The sequence below is a fragment of the Macaca mulatta genome, chromosome 10 (genome assembly GCF_049350105.2).
Source record: "Macaca mulatta isolate MMU2019108-1 chromosome 10, T2T-MMU8v2.0, whole genome shotgun sequence".
In the NCBI taxonomy this organism is placed as follows: Eukaryota; Metazoa; Chordata; class Mammalia; order Primates; family Cercopithecidae; genus Macaca; species Macaca mulatta.
Window position 1 is genome coordinate 21,298,602 of NC_133415.1, and position 17,654 is coordinate 21,316,255.

The 17,654-nt window shown below is 54.6% G+C and overlaps 1 protein-coding gene, 1 long non-coding RNA gene and 1 pseudogene across 2 annotated transcripts; 1 reads left to right on the forward strand and 2 right to left on the reverse strand.

The window, feature by feature from the left end:
• Positions 1-430: 430 nt before the first annotated feature.
• LOC144331824 (uncharacterized) lies at positions 431-1,256 on the reverse strand (annotated as a pseudogene).
• Positions 631-6,968, forward strand: LIF (LIF interleukin 6 family cytokine). Its single transcript, XM_077950082.1, has 3 exons — positions 631-749; positions 2,481-2,659; positions 3,337-6,968. Exons 1-3 carry the CDS (start codon positions 731-733, stop codon positions 3,745-3,747), a joined length of 609 nt encoding a protein of 202 aa, XP_077806208.1. The 5' UTR covers positions 631-730; the 3' UTR covers positions 3,748-6,968.
• Positions 6,884-8,232, reverse strand: LOC114670377 (uncharacterized). The gene is made up of 3 exons (XR_003719922.2): positions 8,152-8,232; positions 7,610-7,739; positions 6,884-7,477 (listed from the first exon to the last, which is right to left on the reverse strand). It is a non-coding gene; the product is annotated as an uncharacterized LOC114670377 (long non-coding RNA).
• Between the last annotated feature and the right edge of the window lie 9,422 nt (positions 8,233-17,654).

Here is a 17,654-nt window from a genome sequence, read left to right on the forward strand (position 1 = left end):
TGTCTGGAGGCCTGACCCTCTGGGGCCCTGGGCAACGCGTTCCCCTCGGAGCCCCTTGGAGCCCAGTGGCAATGGGCAGATTGGAGGAGGCTACCTCTGGGGTGGCTTCTAGCGCCCATGTTCAGTTCCACTTTATGACCGTCTAAAGTCCACGCCGGCTCCGGCCCCTCCTCCTGGAGCCTCCTTCTCAGCCAAGCCCCAGCCCTCCTCCTCCCACTGCCCCCCTAAAGCCCCCCAACCAGGGGGCACAGAGGCCAGTCTCCATCTGCTAGTCCAGACTCGCTACGTCCCCAAACGCAGGTGAGTCAGGACCGTCTGGGGCGCCCACTGCTGGGACCCCTGCTGACTCGGCCAGGGGCCCCCTCCTGGCGATGCCCATCTTCAGACAACTCCTGGGACAAGCCAGGCAGGAAAACCGCAGGGCGTTTTGTCGAAGGCTTCATTATAATTTTATCAATCAAATTCTTAGAAGAGGGAAAAAGTCTGTTCTCCCCACCCTCCCCCCTCACTTGTCCCCCCCCCCTTCACTCTCACTTTCTTCCATTCATAATTTCCTATGATGCACCTCAAACAACTTCCTGGACTGGGGATCCCGGCTAAATATAGCTGTTTCTGTCTTACAACACAGGCTCCAGTATATAAATCAGGCAAATTCCCCATTTGAGCATGAACCTCTGAAAACTGCCGGCATCTGAGGTTTCCTCCAAGGCCCTCTGAAGTGCAGCCCATAATGAAGGTCTTGGCGGCAGGTAAATACACCCGCCCCGCGCCGGCTTCGCGTCCCCGCTGCGGGGCGCGGCGGCAACTTGGGGCGCTTGGTAGTGCGAACCGGACGCCCACCCGCCGCAGACACACGGACGCTTGGGGCGCCCGCGCAGCCACCGGAGGCGCGGGGTGGCGGCCCGGAGCGAGCGCGGGCACATGGTCCCAAGCACCGCACGCCCCGCGGCAGGTTGGCGGCGAGGGAGGGGGCGCCGAGCCTTCCTCCTCCTCTTCCTCCCCCTCGCCTTCTCCTCCTCCTCCTCCTCGCTCCCAACACTCTCGCTGGCTGCTCTTCCCTCTGCGCTTTTTCGCAGATTCACTCTCCCTCTCTCTTTTTCTTTTCTTTCTTTCTTTCCGCTTTCTCCTTTCCAACCGCGGTCCCGGGCTGCTCCCAGGGAGGGGCGCGGGCGGCGAGCAGCTTGCAAACTCCGGCCTGGGACGGGAGCAGGTGCCGCCTCCATCTGCTGGTGTCTGGAAGCGTGTGGTCTGCGCTAGGTGAGATATAGGGGTGTGGCCCCCCTCCCGCAGCCACCCCGGGGCCTCAGCACTGCCTGGGGATGCTGGGACGAACAGGGGACCCAGGAGAAGTGAACTTGAGGCTGCCCTCGTCCCCGCTGTCCCAGCATGGGGGATCCGGGGGAGGTCTCCAGCTTCACTCACCCGCTGACCCCGGCCCCCACCACCTTCAGATGCCCTTCTGCGGAGCCCTGGAAAGGCGTCTAAGGGGGCTTGGGGGAGTGGGGAGAACAGGCCCCCCTGGGGGAGGGGCAAGCCAGGACGTGTCGGGACAGCTCCCAGCTCTCCTGTCACCTTTCACTTTCCTTCCTCCCCGCCCACCCGACTGCCTATGACCTTTTGCCTTTTCTCTCTCCTGGTGCACCATTTCCTTTCCCTCCCTGAGCCGGTGTGTGTGTTAGGGGGGAGGGGAACCCCTGGGACAAGGGACAGCAGATGAATCGGGAGAAGGCATGGAGTCAGGGGCTGTCCAGAGCTGGGGGAACAAAGAGTTTTGAATGATGATTTGGGGATGGAGAGTGGGGACAGCCAGGCAGAAATGGGGTGAACTTGAGTGAGATGGGGGACACTAGGGAAGGAAGAGATAGAAGATGATGGGGACGGGGGCAGAATGGGGGGCAATTGGCCAGGGAGCCAGAATCAAGTGGCAGGTTTGGGAGGGAGACGAGGATCAGCCGAGGACTCCTCCCCACTCCCCCATGCCCCGTGGTCCCCATGGGTGCCTGGCTTGGGAGATTTGGGCTGCAATGGACCAGTGAGTGGGAAGCGCTGCTGAGGAACCTGGGCCATCCTGGGAGGTGGGAAGCAGGGATCTCCTTTCTGGCACCTGCTGGGCCTGGGGCCTGGTGCCTTCCTGCCAGAGGGCCAGGGGGCCTCAGGGCCTTTGCCTTCCTGAGGGAAAGGGTGGGACGGCTGGGAGTCCCTCCTGGACCCTGCACCCTTCTGGTGGAAATGGCTTGCATCTTGCCCTCGTCTTTCCGTCATCCCAGGGACCAGGGAGAGTTAAGGTAGAGAGAGGGCAGCAGAGAAACACACGCAGTGACAGAGTGAAGACTAGGCCCCAGGAAGATAGCTGCAGGTGGTGAGGAGGAACCAGGGGTCCTCTCCCATGCGACCCTTGCCAGACCCCCATCCGGTGTGCCATGACCCCAGGCCACCCTTCCCTGCCTTTCTACTCATGGCTTCTTCCTGCCTGTCCCCAGGAGTTGTGCCCCTGCTGCTGGTTCTGCACTGGAAACATGGGGCAGGGAGCCCCCTCCCCATCACCCCTGTCAACGCCACCTGTGCCATACGCCACCCATGTCACAACAACCTCATGAACCAGATCAGGAGCCAACTGGCACAGCTCAATGGCAGTGCCAATGCCCTCTTTATTCTCTATGTAAGTTACCCCTGAGATACTGACAGGAGATGGCAGGGAGGGGGCTTGTAAATATCATTAGGGAGTGTCCTGATCTGGGTTGAGGGGACCTTTTGGGGCTGGAAGGAGAGAATGGCTTGATTAAACCACCCGCAGACTCCTGCCACTTCCTGCCCACGCTTCCCAGAGAAGCTTCCTCAGGGTGCCCAGTGAGCAAGGGGAGAGCTGGGTGCAAAGGTGGGGGCCTGGCACTTCTTGTCTTGTGATTGTCCTGCTGCAGGGAGGGAGGGATGGAGGGGAAATGCGTGTGAGGCACCAGGGAGATGTGGTTGAGAGGCAGTGGGCTGTGGGTGCTGGGCGTGGAGGGGCACCCTGGAACATCGTGAGTGCAGAGATGGAAGTACTTGTGTGTGGTGCCCCAGCTGGGGCTAGACACCGAGTTTTCCCTTCTGTCCCCTTAGGGTGGTGATGATGATGATGATGACTGCGTGCATGGCTTAGGCTTTGATCTTTAGCAAGGACACTCACACTACAATTACTTTTGGCTCTCATGACTATTCTAGATGCTTACAGGGCAAGGAGTTGGGTTCTCATGCGCTAGATGGGGAAACTGAGACTCAAGAGCTTGCCCAAAGGGTTGGCGGCAGGGCTGGGACACAGACCCCTGACTCCCACGTCACCTGCCCTCTGCCCCTCAGTACACAGCCCAGGGGGAGCCGTTCCCCAACAACCTGGACAAGCTGTGCGGCCCCAACGTGACGGACTTCCCGCCCTTCCACGCCAACGGCACGGAGAAGGCCAAACTGGTGGAGCTGTACCGCATAGTCGTGTACCTCGGCACCTCCCTGGGCAACATCACCCGGGACCAGAAGATCCTCAACCCCAGTGCCCTCAGCCTCCATAGCAAGCTCAACGCCACTGCTGACATCCTGCGAGGCCTCCTTAGCAACGTGCTGTGCCGCCTGTGCAGCAAGTACCACGTGGGCCATGTGGACGTGACCTATGGCCCTGACACCTCGGGTAAGGACGTTTTCCAGAAGAAGAAGCTGGGCTGTCAACTCCTGGGGAAGTATAAGGAGACCATCGCCGTGTTGGCCCAGGCCTTCTAGCAAGAGGTCTTGAAGCGTGCTGTGAACCAAAGGATCTCAAGAGTGAGGTCCAGATGTGGGGGCCTGTCCTAGAGTGGCTGGGGCCCAGGGCATGGCTAAACCCAAATGGGGGCTGCTGGCAGACCCCGAGGGTGCCTGGCCAGTCCACTCCCCTCTGGGCTGGGCTGTGATGAAGCTGAGCAGAGTGGAAACTTCCATAGGGAGGGAGCTAGAAGAAGGTGCCCCTTCCTCTGGGAGATTGTGGACTGGGGAGCGTGGGCTGGACTTCTGCCTCCACTTGTCCCTTTGGCTTCTTGCTCACTTTGTGCAGTGGGCAAACTACACAGTCATCTACAACAGCCCTGACCACAGCGAGACAGCAGGGCCCCGGGGAGTGGACCAGCCCCTGGTAAATGATCACCATCTGTGCCTTTGCTGCCCCTTAGGTTGGGACTCAGGTGGGCCAGAGGGGCTGGGGTCCCAAAGGACTCCTTGTCCCCTAGAAGTTTGATGAGTGGAAGATAGAGAGGGGCCTCTGGGATGGGAGGCTGTCTTCTTTTGAGGATGATCAGAGAACTTGGGCATAGGAACAGTCAGGCAGAAGTTTCCAGAAGGAGGTCACTTGGCATTCAGGCTCTTGGGGAGGCAAAGAAGCCACCTTCAGGCCTGGGAAGTAAGACGCTGGGAGGAGGAGAGGCCCCGAAAGCTTTGGTGGGTTCTTCCTTCTCTTCCTCGTGATCTTCCTTACAGCCTGGGATGGCCAGGGTCTGGTGGCTGAACCTGCAACAGGGGTTTGTGGAGGTGGGTAGGGCAGGGGCAGGTTGCTAAGTCAGGTGCAGAGGTTCTGAAGGACCCAGGGTCTTCCTCTGGGTAAGAGTCTGTAAGGAGGGGCTAGGGTAGCTCAGAGTAGCAGCTCACATCTGAGGCCCTGGGAGGCCTTGTGAGGTCACACAGAGGTACTTGAGGGGGACCGGAGGCCTTCTCTGGTCCCCAGGGCAAAGGGATAGCAGAACTTGAGGTCAGGGTCTCAGGGAACCCTGAGCTTCAAGCGTGCTGTGCGTCTGACCCGGAATGATTTCTATTTATTATGATATCCTATTTATATTAACTTATTGGTGCTTTCAGTGGCAAAGTTAATTCCCCTTTCCCTGGTCCCTACTCAGCAAAATATGATGATGGTTCCCGACACAAGCGCCAGGGCCAGGGCTTAGCAGGGCCTGGTCTGAAAGTCGACAATGTTACAAGTGGAATAAGCCTTATAGGTGAAGCTCAGAGAAGGGTCGGATCTGAGAGAATGGGGAGGCCTGAGTGGGAGTGCGGGGCCTGGCTCCACCCCCATCCCCTACTGTGACTTGCTTTGGGGTCTCAGGGTCCAGGCTGCAGGGGCTGGGGCCAGTTTGTGGAGAGGCCGGGTGCCTTTCTGTCTTGGTTCCAGGGGGCTGGTTCACACTGTTCTCGGGCGCCCCAGCGTTGTGTTGCGAGGAGCACTGCTCCTGGTTGAAATTGTGCCCCCTGGAGCAGTGGGCAAGACAGTCCTTGTGGCCCACCCTGTCCCTGTTTCTGTGTCCCCATGTTGCCTCTGAAATAGTGCCCTGGAACAATCCTGCCCCAGCACCCAGCGTGCTCCCACGCAGCAGGGAAGCTCCTCCGGTGGCCCGGACACCCATAGAGGGTGGGGGGGCCTGGCTGGGCCAGACCCCAGGAAGGTGGGGGAGACTGGGGGGATCAGCTGCCCACTGCTCCCAAGAGGAGGAGAGGGAGGCTGCAGACGCCTGGGACTCAGACCAGGAAGCTGTGGGCCCTCCTGCCCCACCCCCATCCCACTCCCACCCATGTCTGGGCTCCCAGGCAGGGAACCCGATCTCTTTCTTTGTGCTGGGGCCAGGCGAGTGGAGAAACGCCCTCCAGTCTGAGAGCAGGGGAGGGAGGGAGGCAGCCGAACCGGGGCAGCTGCTCAGAGCAGTGTTCTGGCTTCTTCTCAAACCCTGAGTGCGCTGCCGGCCTCCAAGTTCCTCTGACAAGATGATGGTACTAATTATGGTACTTTTCACTCACTTTGCACCTTTCCCTGTCGCTCTCTAAGCACTTTACCTGGATGGCGCATGGGCAGCGTGCAGGCAGGTCCTGAGGCCTGGGGTTGGGGTGGAGGGTGCGGCCGGGAGTTGTCCATCTGTCCGTCCCAACGGCAAGATGAGGATGTGGCTGTTGAGATTTTGGCCACACTCACCCTTGTCTAGGATGCAGGGGCCGCCTTCCCCTTCCTGCTCCATCTGGCTTAGCTTGGGGCAGGCTGCACTCCCCCAAGATGGACTTCAAGAAAGACAAATTTGCCTGGAAACCAGAGTTGCTGATTCCACCCAGTGCGCCCCGCTGACTCACCCATCACCTCATCTCCCTGTGGACTTGGGTGCTCTGTGCCGAGACCACCTGGCGGCCCTGGTGGCCCTGGCTCTGAGTCACTCTCCTGCCCAGCCTGGACTCGGACCCATGGTACCCATCCTCAGTGCTCCCTCCAGATCCCATCTGGCAGCTCGGCGTCCACTCTGCACAGCATCACTGAATCACGGAGCCTTTGCGTGAAACAGCTCTGCCGGACCAGGAGCTGAGTTCCTCTTCCCTTTTTATCTGCTGGTGCGGATCACACCTGGGCCTGGCCAGAGGAAGAGAGAGGGACAGTCATTTTGTAGTTTACCAAGAGAGACGTCTCCAGCTCTGGGTCCTTATTTATTATTTAAACATTTTTTTAAAAAGCACTGCTAGTTTACTTGTCTCTCCTCCCCATCGTCCCCATCGTCCTCCTTGTCCCTGACTTGCGGCACTTCCACCCTGACCCAGCCAGTCCAGCTCTGCCTTGACGGCTCTCCAGAGTAGACATAGTGTGTGGGGTTGGAGCTCTGGCACCCGGGGAGGTAGCGTTTCCCTGCAGATGGTACAGATGTTCCTGCCTTAGAATCATCTCTAGTTCCTCACCCCAATCCCGGCATCCAGCCTTCAGTCTCGCCCACGTGCTAGCTCCGTGGGCCCACCGTGCGGCCTTAGAGGTTTCCCTCCTTCCTTTCCACTGTAAAGCACTTGGCCTTGGGTGACAAATTCCTCTTGATGAATGTACCCTGTGGGGATGTTTCATACTGACAGATTATTTTTATTTATTCAATGTCATATTTAAAATATTTATTTTTTATACCAAATGAATACTTTTTTTTTTAAGAAAAAAAGATAAATGAATAAAGAATCTACTCTTGGTTAGCTCTCCGGAGTGTACTGATGTGGGGAGATGGGCTGGAAGGGTTGGGACTATCACTGTCCTGGGCACCAGCCAAGTGGGACTCAGCGAAGGGCAGACGAGGGTGGGGGAGGGGCACCCGGCATGGGTGGGGGCAGTTAGGTGGTATTTTGGCCAAGGCAGAACAAGGTGGGTGGTGTCTAGATCATGGGGGGCCCCCAAGGAAAGAGATGGATTGTTCCGAGGTAAAGGGGGTGCCGGCCGCAATGGGTCACTCCTGTAATCCCAGTACTTTGGGGGTCTGAGGCAGGTGGATCGTTTGAGCCCAGGAGTTCGAGATCAGCCTGGCCAACATGGTGAAACCCTGTCTACAAAATATACAAACATTAGCCAGATGCTGTGGTGTGCGTCTGTGGTCCCAGCTACTCGGGGTGCTGAGGTGGGAGGATCCCTTGATCCCAGGAGGTTGAGGCTGCAATGAGCCATGATTGCGCCACCGCACTGCAGCCTGGGTGACAGAGGAAGACCCTGTCTCAAAAAAAAAAAAAAAAAAAGAAGAAGAAGAAGAAGTAAAGGGGGTGCCGTGTGATATCTCAGCTCGTTCCCCCCAACTCCTCGCTTAATCTCATGGGATCCCCAGGAGTTGCCGTCCCCACATACCAGAGGAGGAAATCGAGGCTCAGAGCCATGAACCACGTGCCCAGGGGCACCCGAAGTGTTTAGGGCCAGTTAGGGCCACTCCTTCACCTCCAGATCGCATGATTTTTCCCCTACATGAGACTTCAAGGACCTGGAAGATACCAGCTGCCAAAGTCTCTGTTGCCCAGGAATGACCCCGTTGACCATTCAGAGGGACATAACAGGACAACTCGAATGGCCCCAGAGCGGGAGGAGACAGGTGGTCCTACTCAGAATCACACGGGACACTGGGGCCAGAACCAAGGAGGACTCTGCCCGCCCTGATTCTGTCCCTCTTCCCGCTGCCCATTTGGGAACCGAATCCCCTTCCACTGCAACCTTCTTCCCAGGCCTCTGCAATCCCTTCCCCGGGGGAATTCAAGGTCAGAACTGGGAAGCCACAGACACTGAGACTCTGGAGCGGCCCCAAATGTCTCCCTGCTCTTTGCTCTGGGGTTTGGGTCTGGGGCTCCCCCCGAGCCGAGATTTATTTCGGGGGTCTGGGCGATGTTTCTGAGAGTCACCGACTTGCTTGAATATTTATAAGTGCCAGCTCCTGTGCCGGGTTGCAATACCTTCTAAAAGCTCACAGGCTGGGAGGGACAAATGAGGATGTATGTGATGGATGAGGCACATAGAGGGTGGTGAGGCCACGCTGGGGAGAGCCTCGCTCTGGGAGGCAGCAGGGGGCTCGGGCTATGGTCCCCTCTGCTCTCTGTGCTGTGAAGGGACTGCATTCAACAACATGGCGCAACCTTCACCTCACCTGGAAGCTGATTAGCAGTGCGGAATCTTGGCCTCAACCCCAGACCTGCAGAATCAGAATGTGCACATCAACAAGATCCCAGGAGACTCGTGTGCACATTAAAGTCGGAGAAAGGCCACCCTGTGCTTTCATCTCTCATTCCTCAGGAGTCCCCCACGCCAAGTGCAAATGGCCAAGGGCCGGGAAGGCAGCAGCTTGGGAGGGAGAGGCCAGCAGGCCCACAGCTGTTTCTGAGTCTTCCCCTGAAGTCTCCCGCCCAGTCTCCGGGAGGCTGGCTCAGGCCCTGGGCCACACCCCGCAACGTCCTCCCCCGCCGCCCAGGGGTGGAAACACCCCTCCCGTCTGCTCAGGGAGACAAGGTTGAAGATTTTCAAAAGCAACCTTTACTAGGAAACTAGAGGAAAACAAAACCAATGGCAAAGCACAGAAAGGTGGAGAATGACAGCAATGCCCTGGGTGGCTGGCTGCGGGGGCCAGGGCCTGGGGGTACTCCCTGCCTCTCTCAGCCTGGGAGAGGGCCCTGCCCTGGCCAAATAGAACAAAGGACTGTTAATTGGTTATTGGGTCACCCTCCAAAAGAGAGGCAAAAACAATCACTTTGTGGGAAAAAGTGGGAGAAGGGAGGTGTTTGCTTTGCTGGGAAGGCCCTGCCCCTGAGGCCAGCTGGGATCCTGGGCCTGGTGCTCCCCGATGCAGTCCTGTGACCCTTTTAGTGAGCTCAGCTGTCTTATCTTGAAAATTGCAAGAATCATCAGTGACGAATGCCATCTTATCTACTTCGCAAGGTTGTCCGAAGGAACTACAAGTAGGGAAATAGAAATGCCTCGTGAATTCTGCTCCTTCAAGGGTGGAGATGGTCCAAGCAGAATGCGTCTCAGACACCTGGTGCCCTCGTTGCAGGGGAAGGGGCCACTCTCTCCCAGTGAATGTGGGAAGGAGGATTCTGACAGCCCTGAGTTCAAGGTCGGGGCCAGGTGGATGGGGAGGGGCCGAGCCTGGCAGACAAATGTCCTAGTAGCTGTCTGATCCCCTCATGGTAACTTGAGCCCAGAGGATGCTTTGAGAGAGAGGCCCCTTGACCCCAGGCATGTGGTAGAGCCAGCGGGGCAGCCCTCTTGCCCAGCCGGCTCTCAGGAGTTCAACAGGACATGGCACCACCCTTCCTCCAATCCCAAGAGCACAACTGCCAACAGCTACCCACAGGATACATAAGCCCATGGGCTCTACGAGGCCCTACATCTTACAGTTCACAAAGCATCTTCTCACCCATCACGAGATCCTCCCAACCACTCAGTGAGGCTGTGGCTAGGTGACTCCCTCTATTTCACATAAGGAAACTGAGGCCCAGGGAGGCAGAGGGTTCCCTGACATCACTCAGCTTGTGAGAGATGCTGTTGATGTTTTCTCATCTTTATGGTCAATACCATCCACTCACCTGGTCAAGACTGGCAAGGCCCTCTGTGCACCAGGCATTAGATCTACAGGAGCTCAAGGGTTACTAGCAGAAGAAAGAGAGTCTCCCGGGTAACCTCTATTCGAAAGTCAAAGACAATGCAGGATGGGAATTCATTTATTTTGCTAAACAATCACATTTTCAACAATAAATATTAACATCATAATGGAACCACGATGTATTTATTTCCCTATTTACAGTCCTCTTTATTCCAAACAGCATGTAAAGCAGCTTATAGCAGAAGGTACCTAATGAAAATGCTGATAAAATAGAGAATCAGGATGAGCAAGGATATAAACAGAGTGAGAAAACTAAGACCACAGAAAGAAAGAAAATAAATGTTCCAGATCACAAGGGGCCACATAATTGCCATGGCTGAGCTTCAAAGTTGGCTCTGAGATTCCTGGCAGCCGAAAGAAAAATGGAAATGTGATCTTGTTATGTGATTCTCATAATCAAAAAAGAGGAGTCTCAGGGAAAGCAGAGCCTGTCCTGGGACTGGTTTCGAAAGGGAATTTCTCCCTAGAGACTCCTGGGGGGACAGGGGTGATGTGATGCCCTCTCCTCCAGCCACAGCCTTCTGCACAGGCATGTGGATTTTTGGAGGGCTGTTTCTGCAGCCATCTTTGCCAAAGCTGGTGCCCGACATCCAATGAAGCTTGCTATGATTTGAATGTGTCCAGCAAATTTAATGTGTTGGAAACCTAATCCCCAAATCCATGTGTTGATTGGTGGTGGATCCTTTGGGAGGTAATTGGGATTAGGTAAGATCGTCAGTGGGGGGCCCTCATCATGGGGACTGGTGGCTAGAAGAAGAGGAAGAAAGGCCTGACCTAATGTACACACCAGCTCTCACCATGTGATGTCTTCTGCCACGTCATGACACAGCAAAAAGTTCCTCACCAGATGCTGGTGCCATGTTTTTGCACTTCCCAGACTCCAGAACCATGAGTGAAATAAACTTCTTTTCTTTAAATTATCCAGTCTGTGATATTCTGTTACAGCAACTGAAATGGACTAAGACACAGTCCAATGAAAGGGGTCCTACAAGGGCCAGGAGGATACAGGCACAAACTGGGGCTTTAGCCTGACAAAGGGTGGACTTTTGAAGGTGGAACAGGGACTGAGTATGCCTCAGAAGCTTCTGCCTTGACTCCAGTAGTTTAAAGCACTTTTTATTGATGAAGGACTTCCTCCCTCTGGGAAGAGTCTGCGAATGCCATGAGGCAGGGGCAGGAAGGAAGGCAACATGACTGGGGCAGGAAATTGGGGATCAGTTGCCTTAAGTCTGCTTCATTACAAGGCCACTTGGGTCCTCTGGGACCCAGGCAAAAGTCTTTTCCTGGTCATTGGCTTTGGCATCCAGGACATTTCTCAAGCTTCCTCCTGCCCTAGCAGAGGCCTCAGCTTGAATCTGTCCCTTTGACTTGGGGAAGCACCACCCTGCTTTGGAAGCCAAAAATTTCAATTATGAGGACGTGGTCAAGCCCTGCCCACTCCAGCCAAGAGTCAATGACTGGGGGAGAGGGGAGGGGATGTGAAGAGAGAGTGTCTGGAGCTAGGGGGTGGGTGAGATGCAGAGAGAGAGCCATAGCCGCAGACACAGACAAGCAATGGGATCAGGGGCCCAGCAGGGGTTAACCCGAGCAGAAAACCACCAGCGAGAGGAAAATATGTGCGAAGCATTTTTGTAATTCCTAGCGGATCGGTCCAGCTCCTGCTCAGACAGTCAATGAATCAAAGCCGGGATGGGCCCTACCTGTCAGCGGGCTCTTTCCTGGCCCACTCACTCAGGCCCCACCTCCCAGCGAGCCAGCTGGCACACTCCCATTTCCCTGAAGGACCGTTCTTTGCAGATAGATGAGAAGCGTGCCATAGGCAAGGCCCAGGCACCGGAGGCCTGTGGGTCCAGAACTCTCAGCCTCCTCCCCTCCCTGCTTTCCCTGCCCTGTCTCAGACAGGAGCCTCACCTGCACCTCCCACTGTAGGGGGTTGAATAAGCCCCCCAGAAAAGATATAGCTGAGTCCTAATCCCCAGAATGTGACCTTATTTGGAAAAAGAATCTTTGCAGATGTAATTCAGTTAAGGATCTTGAAGTGAGATCATCCTGGATTTCTGGGTGAGCCCTAAATGCAAGACAAGTGTCATAAGAGACACAGAAAGGAGAGAAGAGGAGGTCATGTGAAGACAGAGGCTGAGATCGGAGTGATCGGCAGCAAGTCAAGGAACGCTTAGGGCCACCGAAAGCTGGAAGAGACAGGGAAGGCTCCTCCCTCAGAGCCTTGGAGGGAGCACGGCCCTACTGACCCTTTGATTTCTGACTTCTGGCCTCCAGAACAGTGAGAGAATAAACGTCTATTGTTTTAAGCCACTCAGTTTGTGGTAATGTGTTAGGCAGCCTTGGGACACAAACGCACCCATATCTTTCCAAGACCTATATGCCACCTGCACCAAATGTGTCCAAATCAGCCTCCATGTGGCTCGGGCTATTCCCTCCTCTGTGTCCTGGACTTGGCCTGCGCTGCTGCAACAGCCTTCAGACCCATCCCCCTGCCTCCAGTGTGACCGAACCATCTCCTCACTTCAAAAGCCTTTAAAATGCCTGCTCAAGCTGCTGACTGGGTAAGGCCAACTCCTTGTGGACCTAGTTCCCAGCTTCAAGGCTAACTTCACGTGTGCACAGCCTGGGCAGCTGCCCAGGGCCCTCATGCAGGAATTCTTAATGGTTTTTCAACAAGGGGCCTGACATTTCCATTTTACAAAGCATGTAGCTTGTTCCGTCCAACGGAACCTCTGGGCTCACCTCCCTCACCACCACTTCCCTTAGGCCATAGTGGTGGCTTGGAGGTCTGTTAAATGCCACAGAACCTTTGTTTAGACTGCCCTTTCTCCTTTGCTATGTAGAAAATTCTGATCCTTCAAGGGCCTGTTCAAATGTCACCTCATCCATCAAGTGCTCTTTGCCTCTTTCAGGTTTGACTGTCCTGAGTCCATCTGAACTCCAATTGTAGGTTTTTCTTTTCTTTTCTTTTTTTTTGGAGACAGGGTCTCACTGTGTCGCCCAGGCTGGAGTGCAATGGCGTGATCTCGGCTCACTGCAACCTCTACCTCCTGGGTTCAAGTGATTCTCCTCCCTCAGCCTCCCAAGTAGCTGGGACTACAGGCATGCACCATGACCCCTGGCTAATTTTGTATTTTTAGTAAAGAGGGGGTTTTGCCATGTTGGCTAGGCTGGTCTCAAACTCTTGACCTCAAGTGATCCGCCTGCCCCGGCCTCCGAAAGTGCTGGGATTACAGGCGTGAGCCACTTTACCCGGCTAATTGCAGGTTTCTACTGGGCTCTAGAATTCACCAGACTCTTCCTTTATAGGATCATGTTTCACAAGGACCTACTGTTTATTGGCCCCTACTATGCACAGAACACATGATATATACTTTATGTAGGTAATAGCAATAACAGCTTCCATTTATTAAATGCCCGTGCCAGGCTACACTAGGTAAAATGAATGGAGCACAGGACAGTTGTGTCTATACCTCTGGGAGCTTAGAGATGCAGCACATTTTTTGTTTTCTGTTATTTTAGAGACTGGGCCTTGCTCTGTCATCCAGGCTGGAGTACAGTGACACAATTATAGCTCACTGCAGCCTTGAACTCCTGAGCTCAGGTGATCTTCCCACCTCAGCCTTCCTAGTACCTAGGACTATAGGTGCACACCACTGAGCCTGGCTAACTTATTTTTTGTAGAGATGGGGTCTCACTATGTTGCCCAGGCTGCTCTCAAATTCCTGGCCTCAAGTGATCCTCCCAACTTGACTTCCCAAAGTGCTGGGTAACAGGCACGAGCCACCATGCCTGCCAAAATATGGAATCTTGGCCCAACTTCACACTGCTGGTTTGGAATCTGCATTTCACTGTGATTCTCAGGACATTGTTCATTTCGTCAGACGAGAGCTGGTGTGCAGTACCCAGCACAGGGCCAGGGCTCTGACACACTTGGATTTGAATCCTGGCTTTATCTTTTCCAGCTGTGGGAGCTTAGGCAAGTTTCTGAAATTCTCTGTGCCTCAGTTTCCTCATCTGTCACATGATAGCCATTGTAAGAAGCAGATGTGATGATGCCCGCCAGGCTGGGTAAGCAGACTGGGCAGTGAATGAATGTCAGTGACCAGTCTGCCTCCTCCTACGCTGCCCCCAGGGCTGCCCATTCTTGATCATCTCTAAAACTCTCCTAAGCCCTTCAGCATGGAGTAAGGGGAATCCTAGATCTCTTGGAGGCTGTAGAGAAAGTACAGAGATGTGTGGGGGTCTTTCTGTCTCCCCCACCCCAGCCCCCAGAGTCCCCCACTCAGTTCAGCCTGCCACATTCTCTGCTTGCCTCCCCTCCCCCATTTCCCCCACAGGAGGTCCAGCTTCCCAGCAGCAGGGAACCCCCAAGGGAGGCGCTGAAGGAGGGGGAGCCAGGCGTGAGGTCAGCCCCACGTCAGCCCCTCTCCCTTTCCCCACCGTGGTTGGGAAGAGGCCGCTGAGCGGGTGCCAGCCATGGGGGAGGTCTGTCCCTTGCTCCCGGGCCAGACCACAGGCAGCCATGTTGGGCTTCAGCCAGGCAGGGGGGAGGTGTATTCAGCCCCCAAGCTCCTCTCTGTCTGGCCCTCGGGACCCCTCCCCGACCCCAGATCCAAGCAGCCGCCAAGGGCTCTTCCAAGCAGGTGAGGTCATTGTCTCCACCAGACCAGCCTGACGCAAGGAAGTCAGCCACCCACGTGGCAGGATTCATGCACCCCAAGTCCTTTCTCCAAACCACCTCCCCTGCTGGCAACTCTGGGGCCCCCGCTTGGTTCCCTCCAAGGGGTCTTCAGGAATTGGCCCCAAGCACCTGCTGGGGGGAAACACAGCTGAGCGGGGGAAGAAAGAAACATGGAAAAGACAGATTCCAGGACCACCCTCCACAGTCCACTTGGGTCCATGAAAAGAACAAGCTCCTGGGGTGACCCGGTGCACAGGCAGGTTTGGGGACCTCCGACTTCGAGCATCGTTTGCTGTCTACGGAACAGCAGGCTGCAGCAGCTGGTGTTCATCCTGTGCTAGAGATTTTTATCACTGCTTGGCTGAGACTAACCCTTCCTTCTGCTTTTTAGGGTTTCCCGATAATGCCTGGTACCATTTTGGGTGCCCAGAATGTCTTTGCTAAAGGCCTGGGGAGGTTCATGGCCTCCAGAGCAGAGGATGAGTGCAGGTTCCCTGGTGAGCCCTTAAGGATGTTCAAACCTCAGGGAGTCAAAATCACCAGTTCTCGGTCAGAGGCAATCTTGCTTCCAGCAGACATTTTGCGATGCTCCGAGACAGTTTTGGTTGTCTTGCATAACCGGTGAGGTGCTGCTGGCATCTAGAGAGTGGAGGCCAGGGGTGCGGCTAAACATGCCTCAATGCACAGGACAGCCCCCTCCACCGCCAAGAATCATTTTGCCCAAAATGTCAGCTGTGCGGAGGCTGAGAAGCTCTGGTCAAAGGAATCCATCAATTAACCTACCACCTCTCAGCATCTCAGCTGCTCTCCGATTATGGTGATAAAGAAGACAGCCGGGCATAGTGGCTCACACCTGTAATCCCAGCACTTTGGGAGCCAAGGCGGGCTGATCACAAGGCCAAGAGATAGAGACCATCCTGGCCAACATGATGAAATCCCATCTCTACTAAAAATATAAAAATTAGCTGGGTGTGGTGACACGCGCCTGTAATCCCAGCTACTCAGGAGGCTGAGACAGGAGAATTGCTTGAACCCGGGAGGCGGGGGTTGCAGTGAGCTGAGATCACATCACTGCACTCCAGCTTGGTGACACAGCGAGACTGTCTCAAAAAAAAAAAGAAGAAGAAGACAAGAACAAGAGCCAGTTCCCTTGAAACGGACTGTGGGGCTCCTTGGCCTCCGATCCCTGTTTGTATGCATATATGCTTGCAAACACACTTATGCACACTCATGTGACAGCCCAAGAGGCCAATGACAACTGCAAGTTCATACACAGAAGCTTTAGGCAGCCCCTGGATAGCTCAGTGGGTAGGAAGCTAGGAGGACTTTCCTCCTGGTCTCAGGCAGCCTCCTGCTTGCTGTGCTCTCTGGACATATCCCTTCACCTCTCTGAGACTTGGTTTTCATGAAGTGAGGCTGGTGTAAGAGGATGCAGGCTTTAGAGCCAGACTGCCCTGGGTGTGGGTCCTGGTTCTGTCCCTGACCGGCTATGGGAACCAGGACTCCTGACTTTTCTTCTCTGAGTTCCCATTTCCTCACATGCAAAGTGCAGACCCTGTGTCTCATCTCGCAGGGCTGCTGGGAAGACAGATGGGCTAATACAAGGAAGGCGCCCAGCCCAGTGTTCCTGTACTATAGAGCATTCCATAATGGCAGCTTTCTTTCCTATTACTGCGAGGTTCACACCAATCCAGTTATGCCCAGGGATTTGCACATCGCTACCCACCAGGCTCGGGTTGCAGATAAAATACAGGACACTAAAGTTCAAATTTAACTCGATGTCCTGAATTTTGATTTGCTAAATCCATCCAGCTGCCTGTTTTTGTAAACAAAGCTTTATTGGAACACAGCCACGCCCATTCATTTACATATTGTCTCAGTTATTTTTTTGTGTGTATTATAATAGAATCAAGTAGTCATGACAGAGACCTTGATGGTCCATGAAGGCTAAAATAGTTAGTACCTGAGCCTTTACAGACAAAGGTTGCTGAGCCCTGGTCTATGTCTGGAAATAATTGCCTGAGCGTGGTGGGGTGTGTGTCTGGGTCTCATGGAGTAAGTGTCCCCTCTTTTGGGTTGTGGGTAGAGGAGAGGTGTGCAGAGGAAGGTGGGCACTCTGAGTCACCTTAGGAACACAGCCTGCAAGTGACTTGGCCTGGGGGTCCAGGGGTCTGTGTTCTTTCTTTTTTTTCCTTTTTTTTTGAGATTGGGTCTTGCTCTGTTGCCCAGGCTGAAGTGCAGTGGCACCATCACAGCTTACTGTAGCCTAGACCTCCTGGGCTCAAGCAATCCTCCAGGGCCTGGGTTCTTGAGCTAATCCTTTGCTGACTTTCAAACAACTCCGACAGTCTTTTCCGCAGTTCTTTTTTTTTTTTTTTCTTTTTGAGATGGTATCTTGCTCTCTCGCCCAAGTGCAGCCGTGCGATCTTGGCTCTCGGCAACCTCTGCCTCCTGGGTTCAAGCGATTCTCGTGCCTCAGCCTCCTAAGTAGCTGGGATTACAGGTGCCTGCCACCATGCCTGATTATTATTATTATTATTATTGTATTTTTAGTATTTTAGCAGACATGGGGTTTCACCATGTTGGCCAGGCTGGTCTCAAACTCCTGGCCTCCAGTGATCTGCCCACCTTGGCCTCCCAAAGTGCTGGGGTTACAGGTGTAAGCCACCACACCCAGCCTTTTCCCCACTTCTTTCTTCCTTTTTTTGTTCGACAAATTATATTTATTTATATATATATATATATTTTTCTTTTTCTTTTTCTGAGACGGAGTCTCATTCTGTCACCAGGCTTGGAGTGCAGTGGCATGATCTTGGCTCACTGCAACCTCTGCCTCCTGGGTTCAAGTGATTCTCCTGCCTCTCACTCCCAAGTAGCTGGGACTACAGGTGCCGGCCACCACACCCAGCTAATTTTTGTATTTTTAGTAAAGACAGGGTTTCACCATGTTGGCTGGGATGGTCTCGATTTCTTGACCTCGTGATCCGCTCACCTCGGCCTCCCAAAGTGCTGGGATTACAGGCCACCACATCCGGCCTGTTCCACAAATATGTACGAACCGC

Coding starts and splice junctions, on each gene's coding strand:
- LIF (XM_077950082.1), top strand. Junction 2,660..3,336: donor ATGCCCTCTTTATTCTCTAT/GTAAGTTACCCC, acceptor TCTGCCCCTCAG/TACACAGCCCAGGGGGAGCC.